At 39.1% G+C, this 18,518-nt stretch overlaps 1 protein-coding gene across 2 annotated transcripts in view; it reads left to right on the top strand.

The window, feature by feature from the left end:
- Positions 1-18,518, top strand: part of TNFAIP8 (TNF alpha induced protein 8) — a 56,945-nt gene that overhangs the window by 29,738 nt on the left and 8,689 nt on the right. Inside the window, exon 1 of one of the 2 annotated variants that reach the window (XM_005488437.3) lies at positions 5,649-7,258. The exons of the other annotated variant lie outside the window; for it this stretch is intronic. Within the exon in view, the coding sequence (XP_005488494.1) occupies positions 7,228-7,258 (31 nt within the window). The 5' untranslated portion in view covers positions 5,649-7,227. Of the gene's footprint in view, positions 1-5,648; positions 7,259-18,518 lie in introns of those variants that run through there. 2 annotated transcript variants of the gene reach the window in all.

Genomic DNA, 18,518 nt, shown 5'->3' with positions numbered 1-18,518 from the left:
GGAAGATGCACACTGCACACTGTCTTGACAGTTTGCAAGGTGCTTACTATCCCGTTGTCTTCCTGTCAGCTCAGAATATTTATAAATGGGATCATGGGTATTGCAGAGAGGGGACTTCCAAATGTTGTAGCAAAGTTATGTTCAACATAAAGCAGGTTCAACTTTATGGAGTCTTTTGTGCATGTATCCTGCCGTCTCTCCATACATTTTCTGTCAGGGAGAGGACCTGGAGTGAGGACTATCTGTTAGGGAAGTTTAACTGCATCCATACGGACTCCAGGATCTGTCTCCCACATGCTGCTTTTCCTGTCCTTCGCTTGGTAGGCTTGTTGTGAATTCCTTTGTCACCCAACACTGCTGCTTATTTGTCTGGCTCACTGTCAAAAGGAGGTCTTCAGATACACTTTTGCACATCTTACCCTGTGGTGAAGCCGTAGCTTTTGCTCGCTCTGAAGGGCCGCACCACCAGTGTTGTGTGGGTTCATTCAGCACCAGATTTGTCATATTTTGCTTTAACCATTTGGAAATGAAGGTATGGACAGACCTCAGTACACCAGTAGCGGGTGGAGAATGGATGTTTTAATGGGAAGGTCTAGAAAAAGGGAAGGAGGGCAGCATGGGGAGGGGAGGAGAATAGCATGAACTGCTGGATGCCCAGTGTGGTGCAAATGCCATTGAGCGATCCCCGAGTAAAATTATCAGGTGACAATGACATGTTTTAATAATTTGTTAACTGATAGTCGTTAACTTTTATAATTTATTAACCACATGGCAGAAGCACAAGCTAGAGTATCATTCATGGGTTTCCCCAACAGGTGGGGGTATTGTATGTGTTTCAGCAAGTGCTGAAACCAGACCATCTGCCTTGGTCGGAAGTCTGCTGGGCAAAGGGGAAGTAACGAGATAAAGGAATAACAAGCAACAAAAATCAGACTAAACCCAGGAGTACACATATTTTTCATATCTGGATTATATCTCAACCTGCTAATTTTTTATTTATTTATCTTAGGAAAATTCAGCCCAGAAAATTCTCTGGGCTGAATTTTCCTAAGATGAAAACTACCTGATAGTTTATGTGCAAGTAGAAAAATTAGTTTAAAATTCTGAATCATGTATAACTGAGATGTTAGAGTTGTGCTGTTTCATGGAAACACTGACTATTGCTGAAAACAGTATTTTTGACATTATTCATAAGCTAAGCACTGTCTAGGATATCTTGATGTATGTCTTAGTTATGGTAGAAGATAAAACAGTAGTAAAGTCTGGTTACAGCAAATAGACCATTGTACCTCATATTCTTATTTACAGAGCTATATAAACAGTGCTATTAAAATCACACAGCTAATCAAGATTTTTTTTTTACTCAACTCCAAAATAATTAAGTTGTGTAACAGTTGGAATTTGGTTTTGCTGTGCTCACACCTTACGGACAGTGCATATTGCACTTTCTTTTGCAATAGTAGAAGTAATACAGCTACAGATGGTGTTGCTTTACCTCTGTGTTAGGAAATAACTTTAACTTCTTGGTTTGCCTGGTTTGCTTGGCCTGCTTGCAACTGTTTAAGTGCATAACTGAAAGCAGAACAACTTGGATAAAGTGGACATAATACAAATCTTTGTTTCAGCAAGAAAGCTGAAACTTCACTTTTTTTTCCTGTGCCTGTAGCACTCTCTCCACACTCTCTCCCCGCATCCTGCACACACGATGTCTGCGTGCAGCTTTCTGTGTGGCATCAGCAGAGGGCACAGGCTGCAGGTCAGCTCTGCACCCTTGGGCACCAACAGCTTGGCAGGTGGATTTCTGCATGCCAGGGGAGGAGATGGGCAATGCTGCAAGAGACAGCAGATCCTGCTTTTGTGCTGCAAGATCCCAGTGCTCTGAGAGCTCACCCACCAGTCTGAACTAAGAGAGAAGCGCTAGAAAACAAAAATGTTTCCTGTTTTGTAAATCTGTGCTTCTTGAAACTCTGTGCAATTACAATCTGCCTGTCTGAGGAAAAGGTTGTAGTGGTACTGGAAGGAATGCAGGAAAGGAGCAAAGGAGCAAGTCAAGGGCACGCTTCTGTGCTGTCTTTGCCTGCTTACTCAATCAGTAACCTCTATAAAAAGGTCTTTCAGGGAAAATCTGCAAGTTATTAAGGCATGACTTGCAAAAGCAGTTGTTATAGTTAATTTCCTAATGATATCTTAGTGTGGCTTCCAGACTTGGATTTAACAATTTTCCTCTTATTTCTAAGAGGAAAATACTAACATTAATTGTATGGTTTTTTTCCTGAGGTACTGTGTTAGCATCTGGTTGCCCTTATGAGAGGTCAGCGTGTTTGGAGACTCCATACATGTATGCAGACCAGACCTGATACCTTTTTTTCTGCTTGGAAGGTCTTAGACTTGCATATAGCAATCTTACATCTCGTTCCCTCTCAGAACATTAGTTTGACAAAAAGTCAAAACTCTTCAGAATTAGTGAAATGCACTATAGTGTGGCACATAATTTCCCGTACATTTTTAAAATTGTATACCAAAAAAAAAAAATGTGTGAGTGTTTCAGGATAGTGTCCAATGTTGTTATCCTGTTTGAAACTTGAGTCATATATCCATAATCCACACACATTGAAGAGCCTCAGAAGCTGAAAATCTGTTAACCCAAACATCTAGTGTCAGAAATAGGTACAACAGCTTATTGTGGCTAAAAGGAGAAATGGCAAAAGGTTTCCTTGTATTTTTCCTCCAGGAATTCTGGCCTGCCCTCTGTGACATTATCTATCAGGAAGTTACTTTTGTTTTCTGTAAGAGAATCTGCCCTACAAAATTTTGTTGTGTCTACTGATTCTGTTTTTAGAGTTTTTGCCATTCTTTGTTTTGTCCCTCCTATTCCATATATCCCATGCAGTGTTTACTTGCACAGCTTTTCCTTTTCCTCACAATTGGGAGTGTGGTGGGAAATCCCAATCTCCTCAGCTGCTATCAGGGTCTGTCATGTGGTTTCAAATAATTCAGTACGTTACAGTCAGTAAAAGAGACATCACTGACTTAGGGAAAGGGACTGATGACTCTCATCTCTGCCAGGGAATTGTAGTTGGGCACAGATCATACTTTTTTATTGTTTAAAGGTTTGAAATCCACTGAATGTGACATTCTGGAAGAGCAGAAGGTATTCATCAGACAGCTTTATTATGGTAACAAAATATGGGGAAGTTTGTTTTTTTTTTTTTAATCACATGAATGTGTGAAGTCTTAAGTGTGACATTATCATGTCCTTCTCTCTAGAACTGTTCTAGGGCTGTACAGGGTTTTTTCTTACAGTAGAGGATTTAGTCTTGCTTCCAATGGCAGCTGCCTCCTTTTGAAAGCTTCTTGCTGATACTTTTCAGGTAGTGGTGCTGCTTCCTTTTTTTTAATGAAACAAAATATTATAGTCTTTTTTGACATTTCAGAGTCTTCTTGACAGCAATTTTAGCCCCCCCCTTTTTTTTTTTTTTTTGCTGCTAAGATGCCTATTATTTCTGTTATATTCTTACATAAAGCATCATTGTATTTACAGCTTCTGTATCTAATGGACAAATGCTTGTGTAAAGAGAGCTGTCTCAGCATGGATTGTGACACAAAACATAAACAGGGTTTTGAGCTGGAGAGAGGGGATGTGCTGACCATCCCTTCACAATTCCCCATGCACTACTGTAGTAAGCCAGGGCCTGGCTCTAGCCTGCTCTTGCTGTGCTGACCCTTCCTTAGGGTTTAGCAGAAGTCAGGACAATTTACAGATGATGAGTTAAAAGCCAAGCCAAACCAGAACTAGCTTTTTTTTTTTTTTTGCTTTTTTTTTTTTTTCTTTTTGTAAAGTAAAACCAAAAGTTTGGTTTTTTTCAGCAGAGAAAGTTGGAAAGGATCATACTCCCCTTGTCTTACCCAGCTTTGAAGCTTTTGGGCCTTTAGCCACTGAAGCATATCAGCCCATTTTTTTGTGTGTGTTGTACACAGACGATTTCATTTTCTTGTGGGAATTCTGGCCTTCCCTTCATGACAGTGTCTGTCCAAATGTGTGGTGAGTTTTAGGCCTTCACTGTAGGAAGGTACTTTTCTGTAAGAGAATCTGTCCCATGAAATTTAGCTGCACCTATTAATTATGTTTTTGGAATTTTTGTTATTCTTTTTTTTGTCATTCCTATTCCAAATACAGTTTACAATTAAAGAGGGATTTTTTGGGCTTTCTAGGCTTTTTACTCACTGTGGGATCCAAATCAATCTGGATGCTTTGATAAATGTCACTTCCCTGTAGACGTAGTGTCATCTGTTACCCGGGCTCTAGTATTTTTCACTGACTCTGCTTAATTTTAACCTGCCTCATTCCATTACTTTTGCTGTCTTTCTGAAGACAATAATTAAAGTTGGTTGTGTGCAGACTCTGAAAAAGGCGATAATGTTCTATTATTGTATGCCAATACAAGTTCCTGCTTAACCCCAGAGCAGAAAATTACATACCTGACCAGTCTTTGGCCAGGTTGGAGTCTTTTCACCACTCTTTTCAGTACATGTACTTTTAAGAAGCCTAACAACCAAAATGAAAGAAAAACCAATTTCTCGAGTCGGAATTGAGACCCTGTGTGCAGGAGTATCAGGACTGCGTGAGGAGATGTGACTTTGTGCATAAGAAATGAAATAAAATCACTGTATTTTTGTTATTTATCCAGTGGGGTATAAAGTTTCTGAGAGATTTGAGAAATCCTGATTTACAAAACTTGCTGACATCTAATCACAGGTCTTATTATCTCTCTGTGTCTGTCTGTCATCTAAAATAACAAAAGGCATCCATCTAATATGTAAATGTGATCATGCAGGGATCTTGATGCTGGCTTATATTCCTGTTTCTCTACAACACTTCCTTTGATTAAAGGACTCCAGGGGCTACTGCAGTTATTCTGGATTCACCTTATGTTTCTTCCTGTTACTTCTCTATTCTGTGTGAAGTTTTTTGATTGGTTTTAATCTCCTAATTACCCTTAACTAGTACTTTAATTTTTTTCCTTTTTGTTTACTTTGAAAATGTGGCTTCTTTAGCTACTCCAGTGATGCAGTTAGGGCAATACTCAATTTCCTTCTCTGTGCTTTCAAGGATGCAGCATTGTACACCACAGGAGTTGATAAGGCCTGCAGAAGACAGCTAGCTTCTTAAGGAATATCTTTAAGGAACTCATGGAGTTATGTGTATTGCAAAGCAAGAAATTGGCAGTCTCACCAAAAGCCTTTAAAAAAAAGGAAATCTGTCTTTCCTAGGTGTGGGTGGAGTACGTGGCAAAGGACAGTCCTTATAATAAAATAACTGCAAGCAGGATAAAACTGCTAACGTTCTGAAGTATTATTTACCCCAGTCCTCAGAGCAGCTTTGCTGTAGGTAAAGAATTCGTGCTGTATCTGTTACTTGCAAGGCCATCCTTCCTACATCTGGTCTTCTCAGCTTTGTGAGCGTTAAAGCCTTAACGAGTACAAGGGAATCTTACAATCTGAACAGTTTATTTATTTTTTTTTCCTCTGTGCCTCAGTGCAGAGCTGCTAACAGCTTTGGCTCTTTCTGACTTCACTGTGAAATACAAATACACTTACTTCTACTTGACTGCAGTAGGACATTTGCTAACTGTTAATAGCTGTTAATGATGTTACCTCCGGGAGACCCCGAGAGCCCTTCAGGCCCGCAGGTTTCACCCTGTGAGACAGAGAGGTAGGTGGGAATTTGATGGCGTGTTGGAGCTGGCAGGGCCATCAGGCACCTGAGGGACTATTGAAGTTGGAGGGAGACGACCCACCTTGCATTGGTCAGACTCCACTTTATTCATCAATCAGGCACCTTTTATAACAGTGTTAATTCACTTCATGCATATTGCAAAATCTGAGCTCACAATAGGTCAGAGATAACATACCAACCCCTCCTTATGTTTCCAATACCATGATTTGGGTTCTCAAAATTATTCTTGCTTTCCCAAAACAGCCAAAGATAGAACATCCACTCGTTATGAGAAAGCTGCCTGAGAACTCTGATGTGCAAGGCTCTCAAGGCCTTCATATTTGTCACTTTTACTTGTAATTAAAAATAACCCGAGAACCTCTGCTGATTACAGAAACAGGCTGTGAGAACCTGCTCCTCACAGCTGCCTTCTAGGCCATCCCTGAAAAAATCTCCAACAAAGGACCACATCTCTCCTTTTGTCAGAGCAGTCATGTTTCCAGCGAAGTTTGGTCCTGCTCACTGTGCTAGAAATCCATTAAATGAGTAAGCAGGGATAGATGGTTCCCTAGGACAATGATTTTACTGAAGTCTGTGCTAACTGAGAATAGACTTCAAAATTATTTCCCCTGATTTTGCACTGAAGGCGTGTGTGACACATTGCAAACTGGGAAGTGGCTGCTGAAGACCCCGATCTCTTTGTAAAACTCTATCCTGTAGTAGTTAAAAACATCAAGTCTTTTCTGGGATGTCTGTGGTGTAGCTGGAGTAGCACAAAGAATCCAGATCGTTTTTCCTAGGATGTAAACTGAATCACTAGTCTCAGGGTAGATGGCACCATGCACTGAGCACGACTGAAGGAAAATTATTTTTGCTCAAACTACCTGAAAGAAGGCTGCTACTTCTCATCTTTAAGCGCCTATTAAGTCATCCTGTATTAGTCAGTGTAATTATGGAGGCTGCAGAAGTAATTCCAGATAGCAAACAGTGTTGAAATGTACAATTTAGCCTTAAAAACAAAACAATTTAAAATAGATTTTCCTGCAAGTTAAGGGAGCCCCAGTGTGATTGTCAGTCACCGCAATCAGACACTGCTGTGCACTCAGGGCTTTTTTGGCCTCTCCTGCTTGCTTTCTCATACCACGTTGGCAAGCTGCAACAAGTGAAAACTCCACCCTTCCTACAGACTGGGGAGAATAAGATTCATAAACGCCAACAGCTGGCGAGTAAAACCGGGGTTTCTCTGAAGGTGCAGTTTTTTCAGACAGTCGCTGTGTGCAGCTGAGAAAGGGGCGGGATCCTTTGCAAGTAGGTTAGTTGTGATTTGCTGAATTCGTAGACTTTTCCCCTCAAAACCCCAGCCCTCTCGCTCTCTCTCTCTTTTTTTTTTTTTTTTTTCCATCTTCTGTGAGAGAGAGAGAGAGAAAGGGAGAGGGAGAGAAGTTGACTTGCGGCTGCCTCTGAGCGCGCACGTCAGCGTCGGCCCGGTCCCCAGAGCCTCGCCCGGCACCATGAGCTCGGAAGCCGATGAGCCCAAGGAAGGTACGGTTCTGAACTATTTGTTTTCCTCATGTATTTATTAGGGGAGGAAATCCACGCGCTGCTTCTCCGAGCATGGAGGAGGAGAGTTTATGCCCTCTTCAGCTTTCGGGTGTTCAAAGGGGAGGAGGGGGAAAGGCCTTCGCAAAAGTGTTGGGAGCCCTGGCGATTTTGTGGGATACGAAGGGACCGAAGTGTTGGTGCCCAGGGGTGTCTGTCTGCCTCGGCAGTGGTAATTTACCCGCACGTGGAGTACAGATAAGTGGAAGAAACAGTGTTTCAAAACACTTGTAGTCAAATGTCGAAAGAGGAAGATTTCTTTAGTTTGGAAGCGCTGTATTTTTCAGCAAAAGAGGAAGTTGCATGGGGAGAAGTGAAAGGTCATTATTTTGGGAATAGGGTTGATGCCACTTACTTCCCTGCAGATGAGTGTTCGTGTGTGTGTGTTAAAACAGAGGAGAGTGCCAAAGCTACAGCGTGCTGCTGCTTCTGCACGGGATCGTGTGGAGGGGCTGGAAGTGCTCCAACAAAAATGCAATTATTCCCTGGTGTTAAACGGGAGGGGCGGTGTGAGAGGGATTCGGACAGTGGGGAGCAAGCGGGGGAGGAGTAGGGCAATTTCCTGAAAGTGCCTATATACAAAAGAGCATTTATATAGATGAGGGAACAGGGCAGTGGTGGGGTTCTATGCTGGATTTCTTAGAATGGAGTTGATGTTTCGTGATTACACAAAGTCCTTAGGGGGACTCAAACATACAGAGGTCCAGTATGGCTGAGAAAAATAACTTTAAAAGCCCCAACAGAAAAGCAAGCAGTAAGGTGACCTAAGCATTTTGTATTTGGTAAAAACAGAACTTTTCAGAATGTTTCAGGTGGTTTTCCCCTCACAGTCTGTCCAACTTCCTTCACTTGAATATAACATTATCAGGGGCATCTCTTTGCTTGCTTAAAAGAGGATTTTGTTGATTTGCAGAAAAGTCTCCTTGCACTGAAACAGAATTAATGCTTATAGTGCTGGTAGAACCTGGTAAGTAAAGGACCCCAATAGCCTCTGTTTTGATATGAATAATCCTTAGATTTTTTTTCTTATCAAATGAACAGCTGAACCAAAAGGCAGCTTGTCTTTTTTTTTTTTCTTCTTTTTCTTTCCGAGAAGATTCTGTGGGACGGATTTATTGAAAAGCAGAACTGTACAAATTATTTCTCTATAGAAACTTTGAAAAAGACAATATGTGAACATTCTCCCTCAGTTTTACTGCAAAAGAGATCTGCTTGCATGCTATAGCAGGGAAGATCCTCTGGTTTATACAGGAAGGTCCAGACAGTTTTATGAAGCTGGCTATATTTGAAATGTAAATTTTATTGTTTGAAGAAACGTCTTACCTTCTTAGCTGACTCTGATTCTTAAAATCAAATGTGTTTGCCTTTCTGTACATTTCTTCATAAACAATTTGAGGTGCCAGGATTTTCATGCTGAAAAAAAGCATTTGAAGCAGGTGTCTGAGAAAGAAAAAAAAAAAAAAGGAGGTAGCTTTTTGATTAGTTATTTTTAACTTGGGGAATATTTGGGTTTTGCTGTTCTTTGTTCCTAATGTGTTAGAATGGAAAATGAAACAGTAACCATTGTGGGAAGATGAGGTACAGATGTCACTGGGAAGGTTTTTCAGTCAGTCTGTAAACATATCCCTGGTAATATATTCACATCTTTAAAAGAACAATTTAGAAAATGCATGAGGAAAGTGTGTATGTGAATAAAAACTGGGATTATTAGGTAAAAATGTAGAATTGCAGCTGTCATACTACTTTGCCTAGTCTGATTGAACATTTATGGAATATTTATAAAATACTGAAAAATGCAGTCAAATACTGTGTACTGGTAGTGATCCAGTGTATGTGGCATAAAATAGTCAGACTCTTTCAACAAGCTCTGTTTCATGAAAAAACTTTGGTTTTTTGCATAACGAAAATGGATGCTTCACAAGTTCAAACTGAATGTGTCTCAGTCTTTTGACACTGAGGATATATAATTTTTAAGTGGTTTACCAAAGGGGAGGTTGTTGATTTTTGCTTTAGGTGCCAGACTAAATGTTGCTCTTAAGGAGAAATTCTGATTTACCCACAAATTATATGGTCCACCTAGGGAATCAGGAGGTAAGGTTATGGAAGGAGGAGAGGGTACACTTGGACAGGTACAGAACAGGTATTTCACCAGATCCTGTACATTGCAAGGCCAAAACTAGTGATGAAGGGTATAGTGGCTAATCTGCTACAAGCTAAAAAGTGAAAGTAGGAGAAGGCTACATGAGAAATGTTGGTTTAATGAATGTTTGTAAGCATAGGCAGATTTTTTTGTTTGGTTTCATCAAAGCAGAGGTTCTCAAATGGCCAGGAGCTGGTAAGGGGGTCTGTGAGGAGTTCTGAAGTTCAGTTGCCTCTTCCAGGCGTGACTGCCTTGTGTTGGAAGATCAAGCTCAGTGAAGAAGAGAGTTGAGGGTGCAGTAATAACATTGAACATTGTGTATGTTCTGCCAACGACCTGATGCTGAAGTGAGCAATACTTTCAGCTACTTTATACAATGGAATTGCAGTAATTGGAGAACATTGGGATGTCTATAAAAATAGACTTAGTGCGGATTATTTTTAAAAATCTACATAGCAAGATCCAAGATTGTAGGCTTTACTACTGTAAAAATTAACTATATCCACTGTTGCAATGAAACCCAAAATCAAGGTCAATTTTGAATGGCTAAGTCCTAAAGATTTTCTTTTTGTAATTAATCAAATAAAGGTAGAGCATTTGATCTCAAGTAAAATCAAATTTTTTTTAACAGGAACAGAGACTAAAAAGACATTGCTAGAAGACAGGCATTGCCCCAGTATATATTACATTAATTGCTGAATATGGGGTATGCAGCAGTGTATATGGACTTTTCAGCTTCTGCCTTTGATGTCTTCATGGTCTGTATTAGAATGGTAACATGAAACAGGTTTTTTTCCTCCTGCCATGCTGCTCAGTAACTTCAGAACAATCTTTGTATTCGTCTGTATCCCACCATGCTGTGGTAAATATGTGCATGTGTCTTTATGGCATCAATCTGTATTGCATTTACGGATTCCAACAACTGTCATTATATAAATAACCCTGTCACATTTTCTTGCTTTCATTGCTTTCACCCCAGATGAAACAAATCTTGTGTTCAAGTCCATAAGAAGACTTACAGCATTTAACTGCATGGCGTAATTTCACTCTGGTGTTGATTGGTGGCATGTCACCTACCATGGAAGGTACCACATGGTTTCAGGCTTTGATTTGACTAAATTCCTTTTTGAGATCTAAAGGAAATGTTATTAGTGCTGTTGTGTTAAAACTATATATAATGAGTGCACATTTTAAAATACATGGTAGCGCCAATCAAGATTGTTGTGATGTGAATGCATTTCTTCAATAGAGGGAAACAGTAGTTTATGTAAAGCTCCAGAGAACTTCAGCCTCATGCTACAGGTTTTATGCAGTATATTTAAAAAAAACCAGAAGTCTAATATCTCAAAGGAAAAGTTAAATAATAACAGATATCAGAGTGAATGCAATCCATAGCCTGTAAAACAAACTCAGACACAAGTGAGAGCCTGCATTGCACCTTTTTCATACTTAGTTTTGAATACCACATTTCAGGAGAGAGAGAGATCAGAACATGCCTACAAGTGCTTGGAGATTTTTTTAGACATAATTAGCATTTTTTTTAATCCAAATGAGATTACCAAAGAATGAGCTCACCTGTTTTGTTCCTTTTAGAGCTCAGAACAACACAGGGGTTATAAAATCACAGAGCAGCCACTGTTTCATGAAGTTGGTATTCCCTCCTATAAGTAGTGCTGAATTTGCTTTGACATTTTGCAGTCACCTCTCATGTGTGAATGTTTTCCAAGCTAGAATTTTGTTCTAGACGAGAAATCAAGTGCTCTTGTGCTCCTACAGTCCACTTACTCCACCTCCTCCATCAATGGGACTCAGTAACGTACCATTCTCCGTCCCACTAATTCCAAAACTAGAATTTGTTAGAACCTGTTTTTATTTTATGACAATGAATGGGAAATCCAAACTGTAGAAATAGAGTGTGTAATTAGTACTTAACCCCACAGATTTGAATCACCTGCTGCTCTCACCCAAAAGACTAAAAAATGTGTTCTTCCTTTGTTTCACCCGCTCTTTGCTTAGTCTCTCTTGTCAAGATAATAATCTTCATAAAACATTAAGGCCCATGAAACAAGGGCCTTTCGTTGTAATAGTCTGGACAGTTCTGTTCTGAAGCATCATCTGGCTCCAGTGGGTGTGTTAGAGATCTTGATTACTCAATTTGAGAACTTTTTTTTTTATCTCACAGATAACTTTCTTAGTGTTGATGAGGAGAATGAAAAGATAGCTGGCTATGCATATCATGTACACAGCTTTGTAAATCATAGCAATGCTTGACAATTTGGCCTTTTGTGCAGTCCCTTCTATAGTCAATTGGAATTATTAATAGGACAGAGTGATAGGAAAAAAGGTATCCCCCTAGTACAGGAAAGCAGGAAAAAAAGAAAATAAGCCTGTGAGAGTTTTGAAAGAATTATTACTAAGCAGGTGCTGTAAAACCATATCACATATGCATGAGGAAAGCATTGCCAGAGGTACAAATAGCAGGGGAAAAGGAAAACAAAGAAGCCAAAACCTTAATGAAGAAGAAGCAATGGGAAATTTTGGGGGGGTAAGAGTACAGTTCATAGGCAAGTTGGAACTGGTAGATTTTTTTTTAGTGTAGTTTGGGCGACAATACTTTTAATGAAGTGAGATGCAGGAAATAAATATCTGTGAGGACAAAAACTGCCAGGGTTTGTAGCACAACTGCTGTAACTTCATTGAGATGCGGGCCCTAGAATCTATCAGTCGGAGCACTGACTTCAGGCTGTTAAGCCATAGGACTCTGTAAGAAGCTCTGCACCTCTCCCCTTCAAAACTGAAAGAATGGTTGTTTTTATTTTCCTGGCCACATTGGGGTCATCTTTGAGATAACCTGTTTGTTAGTGGATCAGATGGCCACTCTGATTGCTTTTCCTACAGGCTCAGAATTTAATTAGTTGAACTGGTGGTGTTTTGTTGTATAACACATTTGGAAGTCCATATGCAGTAGTTGTTTTCTGCAGGACACATTGTACCTCATGTATTTATTAATCTGTGCAGCTGGATCAGATGAGGAAGCTAGCTGGTAATTTGAGCACAGGCCATGGGATAAACATGGGCTGTAGCTGATAGATTACTTCAGAGAATCACTGAAACTTAACAGGTTAATCATTTAGCTGTGATTGTAGGGTTGAATGCTAGATTGCTTTGAGAAAATTCCATTTATATAATTATACTTATGCAATCAAATCCAAAATGAATTGCAAGTTTCACATGCTTAGTTTCAAATAAGATACAGTCCCTTGAGCTATCTGGTTGATAGAGAGAATCATAGATTAACTGAGGCTCTAGGGAATTTCTAGAGGTCAATGGGCGCAACCTTTCACTGAAGGCAGAGCCAGCTTTCAAGTTGGATCCAAATTCAAAGCTAGATGAGGTTGCTCAGGCTTTTTCCAGTTCCATTGATATTGTCTTTGAGAGTGGTGATGCCACCACTTCTCTATCAATCACTTTTCTAGCACCTCAGTGTTTGGTAACACTTGCTCTGTCGTTCCAAATGAGACTTCCCCTTGATGCTGCTTGTGTCTCTTGCCCTCTTCTCTTTTGCTGTGCACCCTCAAAAAGAGCCTGGCTCTGCCTGCTCTGTAACTATTCAGTAAGAAGTTGCACATGTTGGTAAGGAAAGCTGCTATTTTGATCAAACCTGGCACTCTCAACACATCTTTGGTATCAGATGCCCCACCTCCCTAACCATGCTGGTGACAGCCTGTAGGACCTGCTTCCATTTGCCAGCTCCTTTTTTTGGGGAGATATTGGGGACCCCAATACTGTTCATAGTATTCCACATAAGGGAAGAAAACAGTTTGGTTTCAAGTTCTATGAGTAGAACTTTTTCATCTTCTGAAATTGTTTGTTGTACTGGAGACTTAGTTTCCCAGTCTTCCTTTCACTTATCTGTGGTCATAGCATTTGCTGTATTATGGTACTTAAACCTTTGGGTTGTTTTCTTCGGGGACTTTGCAAACAATGGACTGCCACAAATGAGACAGAGGTTGGAGACCAGGAGCACAAGTCAGAGAATCTCTGCAGAATGAAAAGAAATACCTGGGTAAGGGAAGGGCCTTGCATGTACACTTGGTAAAGCTGTATTCTTTACCATTGCTACTTCCAAGCATAGCATAACAGGCTAAATTATTTGCTTCTAAGAATAATGAGTGTCTTTTTATACATTAGCTAGCAGTAGCTTAAGAAAAAAATGTAACACTAATTGTAATTTGCAGTTTTTTATCCAAAAACACCCAACATTTCTTTTATCAGTATTGATTTATGATTTGGTCAAACCTCCCATTAAATATTACAGTTTCAGAAGGGTTCTTAAATGCTGCTTTTTGAGAAGCAAAATGCATCCCCTCTCCACTCAGTCATTAAGTGTCCCTTTAATAATAAGTAAAGAAAATGAAAACTATATTGTAGGTGTTATCTCAGAATTCTGGGCTGTTTTTTTGCTATAATTAGACCACAAAATGTGGTAAAGTAGAGCACTTCAAAAAGAGAAAGTGTTTTATGCTATTTCGTGAAACAATTTCTGGTTTTCATTTCTCCATACTCAATAGAAGTAGTAAGCTGAAATAGTTTAATCTATTTCGTAATGCTTTAAAGCAAAAATTACCTTTTTCATATCTTAAGATTATTTTTTTCATATTTGCATATTGGTTAGATGCTTCATAAAACCAGTAGTATCCAGCAGTAGTACTGTTACTAGTAGCAATTGCTGTTTATGAATTTGTAAGAAATTTGATCCTTGAACTGGCTGTTCTGCATTAATGAGTAGCACTAATCTGAACAATAGCCTTATACATATTGACATTGAGGTGTTTTTTTTATGGTGGGAAATCTGAAAGTTACAGATGTTCATGTTTTCTTGGTTTGCATAATTATATTTGATGAGTTGCTTGTGTTTTTTAATGATAGATGTACACTTCCTGTTTTGTGGACGTATTTCTGTCATGACTACAGAACAGGATAAACAGTGGGATTAGCTGCATTTTATTAAATGCAACTGCCAAAATCTCAGTTGTTTTAACCATATTGATGGCAAGAGCACAAGTCTTAAACCCATTGTCATTTGGAGACAGTCTTTGAGGGAGAAGGAGAGAAACTGAGAAGAAGGAGAGAGGCCTGTTCTTTGAGATATTCATTCTACATTCAAAACTTTGGGATGTTTTCTCACAAATTTTGTTCTTGTCCCTAAGATCCTCTGCCTGAGCTGGGTGTTTGATTCAGTTCCATTGGCTGATTCCCTGTCCCAGTTCTGGTGTGTGGTTTGTTTCTCTTGCTTGGCTGGCAGGCAGTGGGAAGGAGAGAGCTCGCATCTCTGGGTGGCTCACATGTTGGATTCAGTCTCCGGAACTTGGCATTCAAAGTCTTCCCCACAGAACTGTTTCAGCAGAAGCAATATAGAGGACTGGATACACACTGTATAAACTAATTTAATTTTCCCCACCATTTGCAGAATTTGGTATCAGCATTTGTAACTATGCAGATTAGTAGTGAAAGGTCAGATAGTCTATTTTGCATAGCAGTAGGGAAAAACTATATTTCAGTTTGACAGATAATGTACAAATGTCAGAGTGTCTGCAGAGTCCTGTTCCTGCTGGCAGTTTGCAGTAATGAGAATAAATTGCAGTAAAGTGGGAATAAGCACCTAATTTATTTGAGAGCATTTATCCTTGAAAGGTTTGAAACCTGAAATTCCAGGGACATAATTTGAGATGATTTTATGTATCTGTAAAGGCCAGTAATTGCAAGTTGCTCTAAGGCATTGCTAGCTGCCCTGTGATTTTAGTGGATCTCTAAGAATGTGATACCCTCAAGTCCCTATCCCAAAATATTTACATACAGCAATTAATGAAGAACTGACTGAATGCATGCACAGGCAAGCATGCATTTAATTAACTTCAAAGAGGTGTGGAGAAACCTTTGAAAAATGCAGAAACTCTATTGTTTTAAAATCTGAGGCTTTCATGAGGAATGGTTTTGCTTTTGCTATGTCCACTGTGCAAAACTATTCAAGATAATTGTATTTCTAGAAAGATAAAATTTTTGGTTTAATATTAATGGAAGTGAGCAGATGACTCTGGCGAATAGTTCAGTTACTGATTCCAAGGGCTGTTTTTTCCAACTTGTAAATGAGAAAATAAATGGGTGTTTCTGTTAACTTAAAAAACACTTGTTTTAAAAGAATTCACTGAGAAAGAGTGATGTAGACTTCTTTAGGAACTTGAAACAATGAATCATAAATTTGAGCATCTGTGAGCAGTAATGGTGGATACTTCAGGAAGGGGTAAGAATAAAGTGTGACTCTGGTGTCTTGTGATGAGATGTCCTCATCAAGCTCACAGCCTTGTCCTCAATGCTGGAAATTAGAGATATAAATTCTGTGATGCAGGACATTGCGTCGTGGATGTATGTTTAAACTCACATTTCTTTGCAACAAGCAGTTGGTATCAAAATCAGTAACTTGCAGTTAAATGTTGATCCCTTTTTTGTCACTTGTTACTTGATGTCATGCAGTTGGGGAGGACATTATGGTGAGGAAAATAGAAAGTATTGACATTTTTATTTCAGTGCAAACATTTGAAATTTAAATTGATGATGTTTCTGTTCACCACTTGAAAGCTTTCCTTCTCCTGGTTCAAATTTGCATTCCCTCCTTCTTACTATGGGTAATAATCTTGGAAAACTGAAGGTGTAACAACCTTTCTTGCTATTGTCTGCCCTTTCATAGCTGATCAGTGTTGTCCATTGCTTAGTTGAAAATACCGTTTGATGTCACTGCAAAGTAAAGAAGCTACATTGTCAAATTCTGTAGCAGTCAACAGCTGTTAAAAAACAGTGCAGCCAAGTCTCATGCTTTGCCCCAAGAAGAGGATTACAGAGAAGATGCAGGTTTAAGAAATCACAGAACAGTTGAGGCTGAACAGGGACCTCTGAAGGCTGTCCAGTTTTCAGTCAGTAAATATACTTGCGACCTTTAAAAACAAATAGGATTATTACTGCTTTGCTAGATAACAGAGTTCTGTATCCAAATAATATTGCTTCCTGATGTAAAAGAGAATGAGAGGGTCAGACATAATGTTTAACCAAAGATTCAATTTTAAAGAAGAAGATTAAGTTGCTACAATATTGAAGACCTAATTTTTCTCTTATTTTTTATATTCCACTATTACGTAAGGACATTAATGAAAGCAAAACCAAACTCATAAGATGTGGGGGGAGGTGGACTGGTGTTTTGACAGTCTTAAGGTATGTTTGAGAGTTTTGGTGTTGTTAAGTCAAATATTTTAAAGGTGGGTTTGGGTGGCACTAGTGGGAACAAAGAGGAGACAAAGCAAAGCCTATGGAAGGCTTTGTACTTGGGTCTTGGAGAGTCTGTTCTGAGCTGGAGGGAGAAGTGAAGATAAAAAACTCAACCTCTTGTTTCAGGGCTGGATGTTTGGATAAAAGTTGTGATAGTATGGATACAGAGGATACAGGCTGTAGCTACTAAATAATGGGAAAAGAACTTAAAACTTAGGAGTTGGATTATTTTGCTCCTTGTGGAGTAGGAAAGTAAACATGTTAGCTGTGCAGAGAAAATTACCATTTCAGTCACCAGTTGTAGTCTTCCATAATCATGGAAGCAGCCATGAGTGACTGGTATGGAAGGCAGACAAAGCACATATTCTCTGTACAGCCATGCACTGAATGCCATAAAATGTATCCGTTCTTGTAAAAAAAAAAAGGTAGTAAAAAATCAAAAACTGAAAGAGAGATGAAGGGTGCCTCTAGTGTATTAGGCCTAAAGAACAGCTGATATCTATTAAGTAAAATTCTTAGATGGGATAATTTTGTGTATTCTTTATAATCTACATTCAGTGTTGATATTGCAAATGAATATACCAACCAGACACCTGAGAACTGAAAGACCTTGGTGTCACTACTAGATTTTATGCAGCTAGCCTGTAGCTGTGGCAGTCTTCAGTGCCTCAGAGTGCCTCAGAAGTTGGTTTTATATATATAAATATATATATAATTTACTTATATAATATATAAATTATATATATAATACATTATTAATGATATATAATATATATAATTTATACTATATATATTATATTTATGTATATTAAAAATAATATACACATATATGCACATACACGCACACACATAAAGTTAATGGTAGCAATCCAGCCTGCTTTAAACATTAAAATGAAAGACAGATACCAAGGGAGTCCCATCCTCTCTAAGAAACAGACAGTGCAGCTGCAGATTGACAGGGAGAAGAATAGAAAGCCAGAACTAGAAATACAGGAAAAACATTTTTAACTAGTTTCAAAGATGTTGTAAGGTCCCTCACAAACTTCTGTGTCGTTTTAACTCTCTGAAGCCTCTGCTTTGACTTTCTTTACACGTGATTCAAATACATGCCCTTTGCATTTTGATGGCCAGGTTCTGACATTTGCCTTTTGATGGCCAGGTTCTGACATTTGAATGAGTTCCCTGTCCCTCTCATGCCAGATTGACATCTCGTTCGGACCTTCCACTTCATTGTATTTTTTGCAACATGCCAAATTTAATTTTATCCAATGGATTCCAAGTTCTTCAGGGCTGCTGGTCTCAGAGGTTTTCCTTCTGCATTCAAGCCAGGAACTCATTTTTTATATGTATGTAGTTCCTGTGCCCACAGCTAAGTGTTTTGGGGTTCATTTCTTGTGAGAAAACATTCTTTTTCCAGGATGGTAAGAGCAATTAGATACCACTTTTTCAGATTTCAAATTTAGGGTGCCACTTGGCTTAGGGAGCTTGGCGATGTTGCTTTACTGCAGTTTGGTATGTATTTCTAAGGCTAGGCAAAATACAGAGTACCTGCATTGCATTTGATTGATTGGAAGGAATGACATAATATACACTTTATTTGCTGTGAGAAGGTTTGTCAGCGTTATTATTCACTGTGCACGGACCCTTGGTACATACAGAGGAACCTGATACAGCCCTGAAAGGACCAACAGCTGAAATATACAGGCTGTGTATTTAACAGCACTGCACCATTTGTTACATTCCAAC

This window comes from Zonotrichia albicollis, chromosome Z (assembly GCF_047830755.1).
Source record: "Zonotrichia albicollis isolate bZonAlb1 chromosome Z, bZonAlb1.hap1, whole genome shotgun sequence".
Lineage (NCBI taxonomy): Eukaryota > Metazoa > Chordata > Aves > Passeriformes > Passerellidae > Zonotrichia > Zonotrichia albicollis.
The sequence above is the reverse complement of the archived record's forward strand: the minus strand, read 5'-3'. Positions and strand labels throughout refer to the sequence as shown.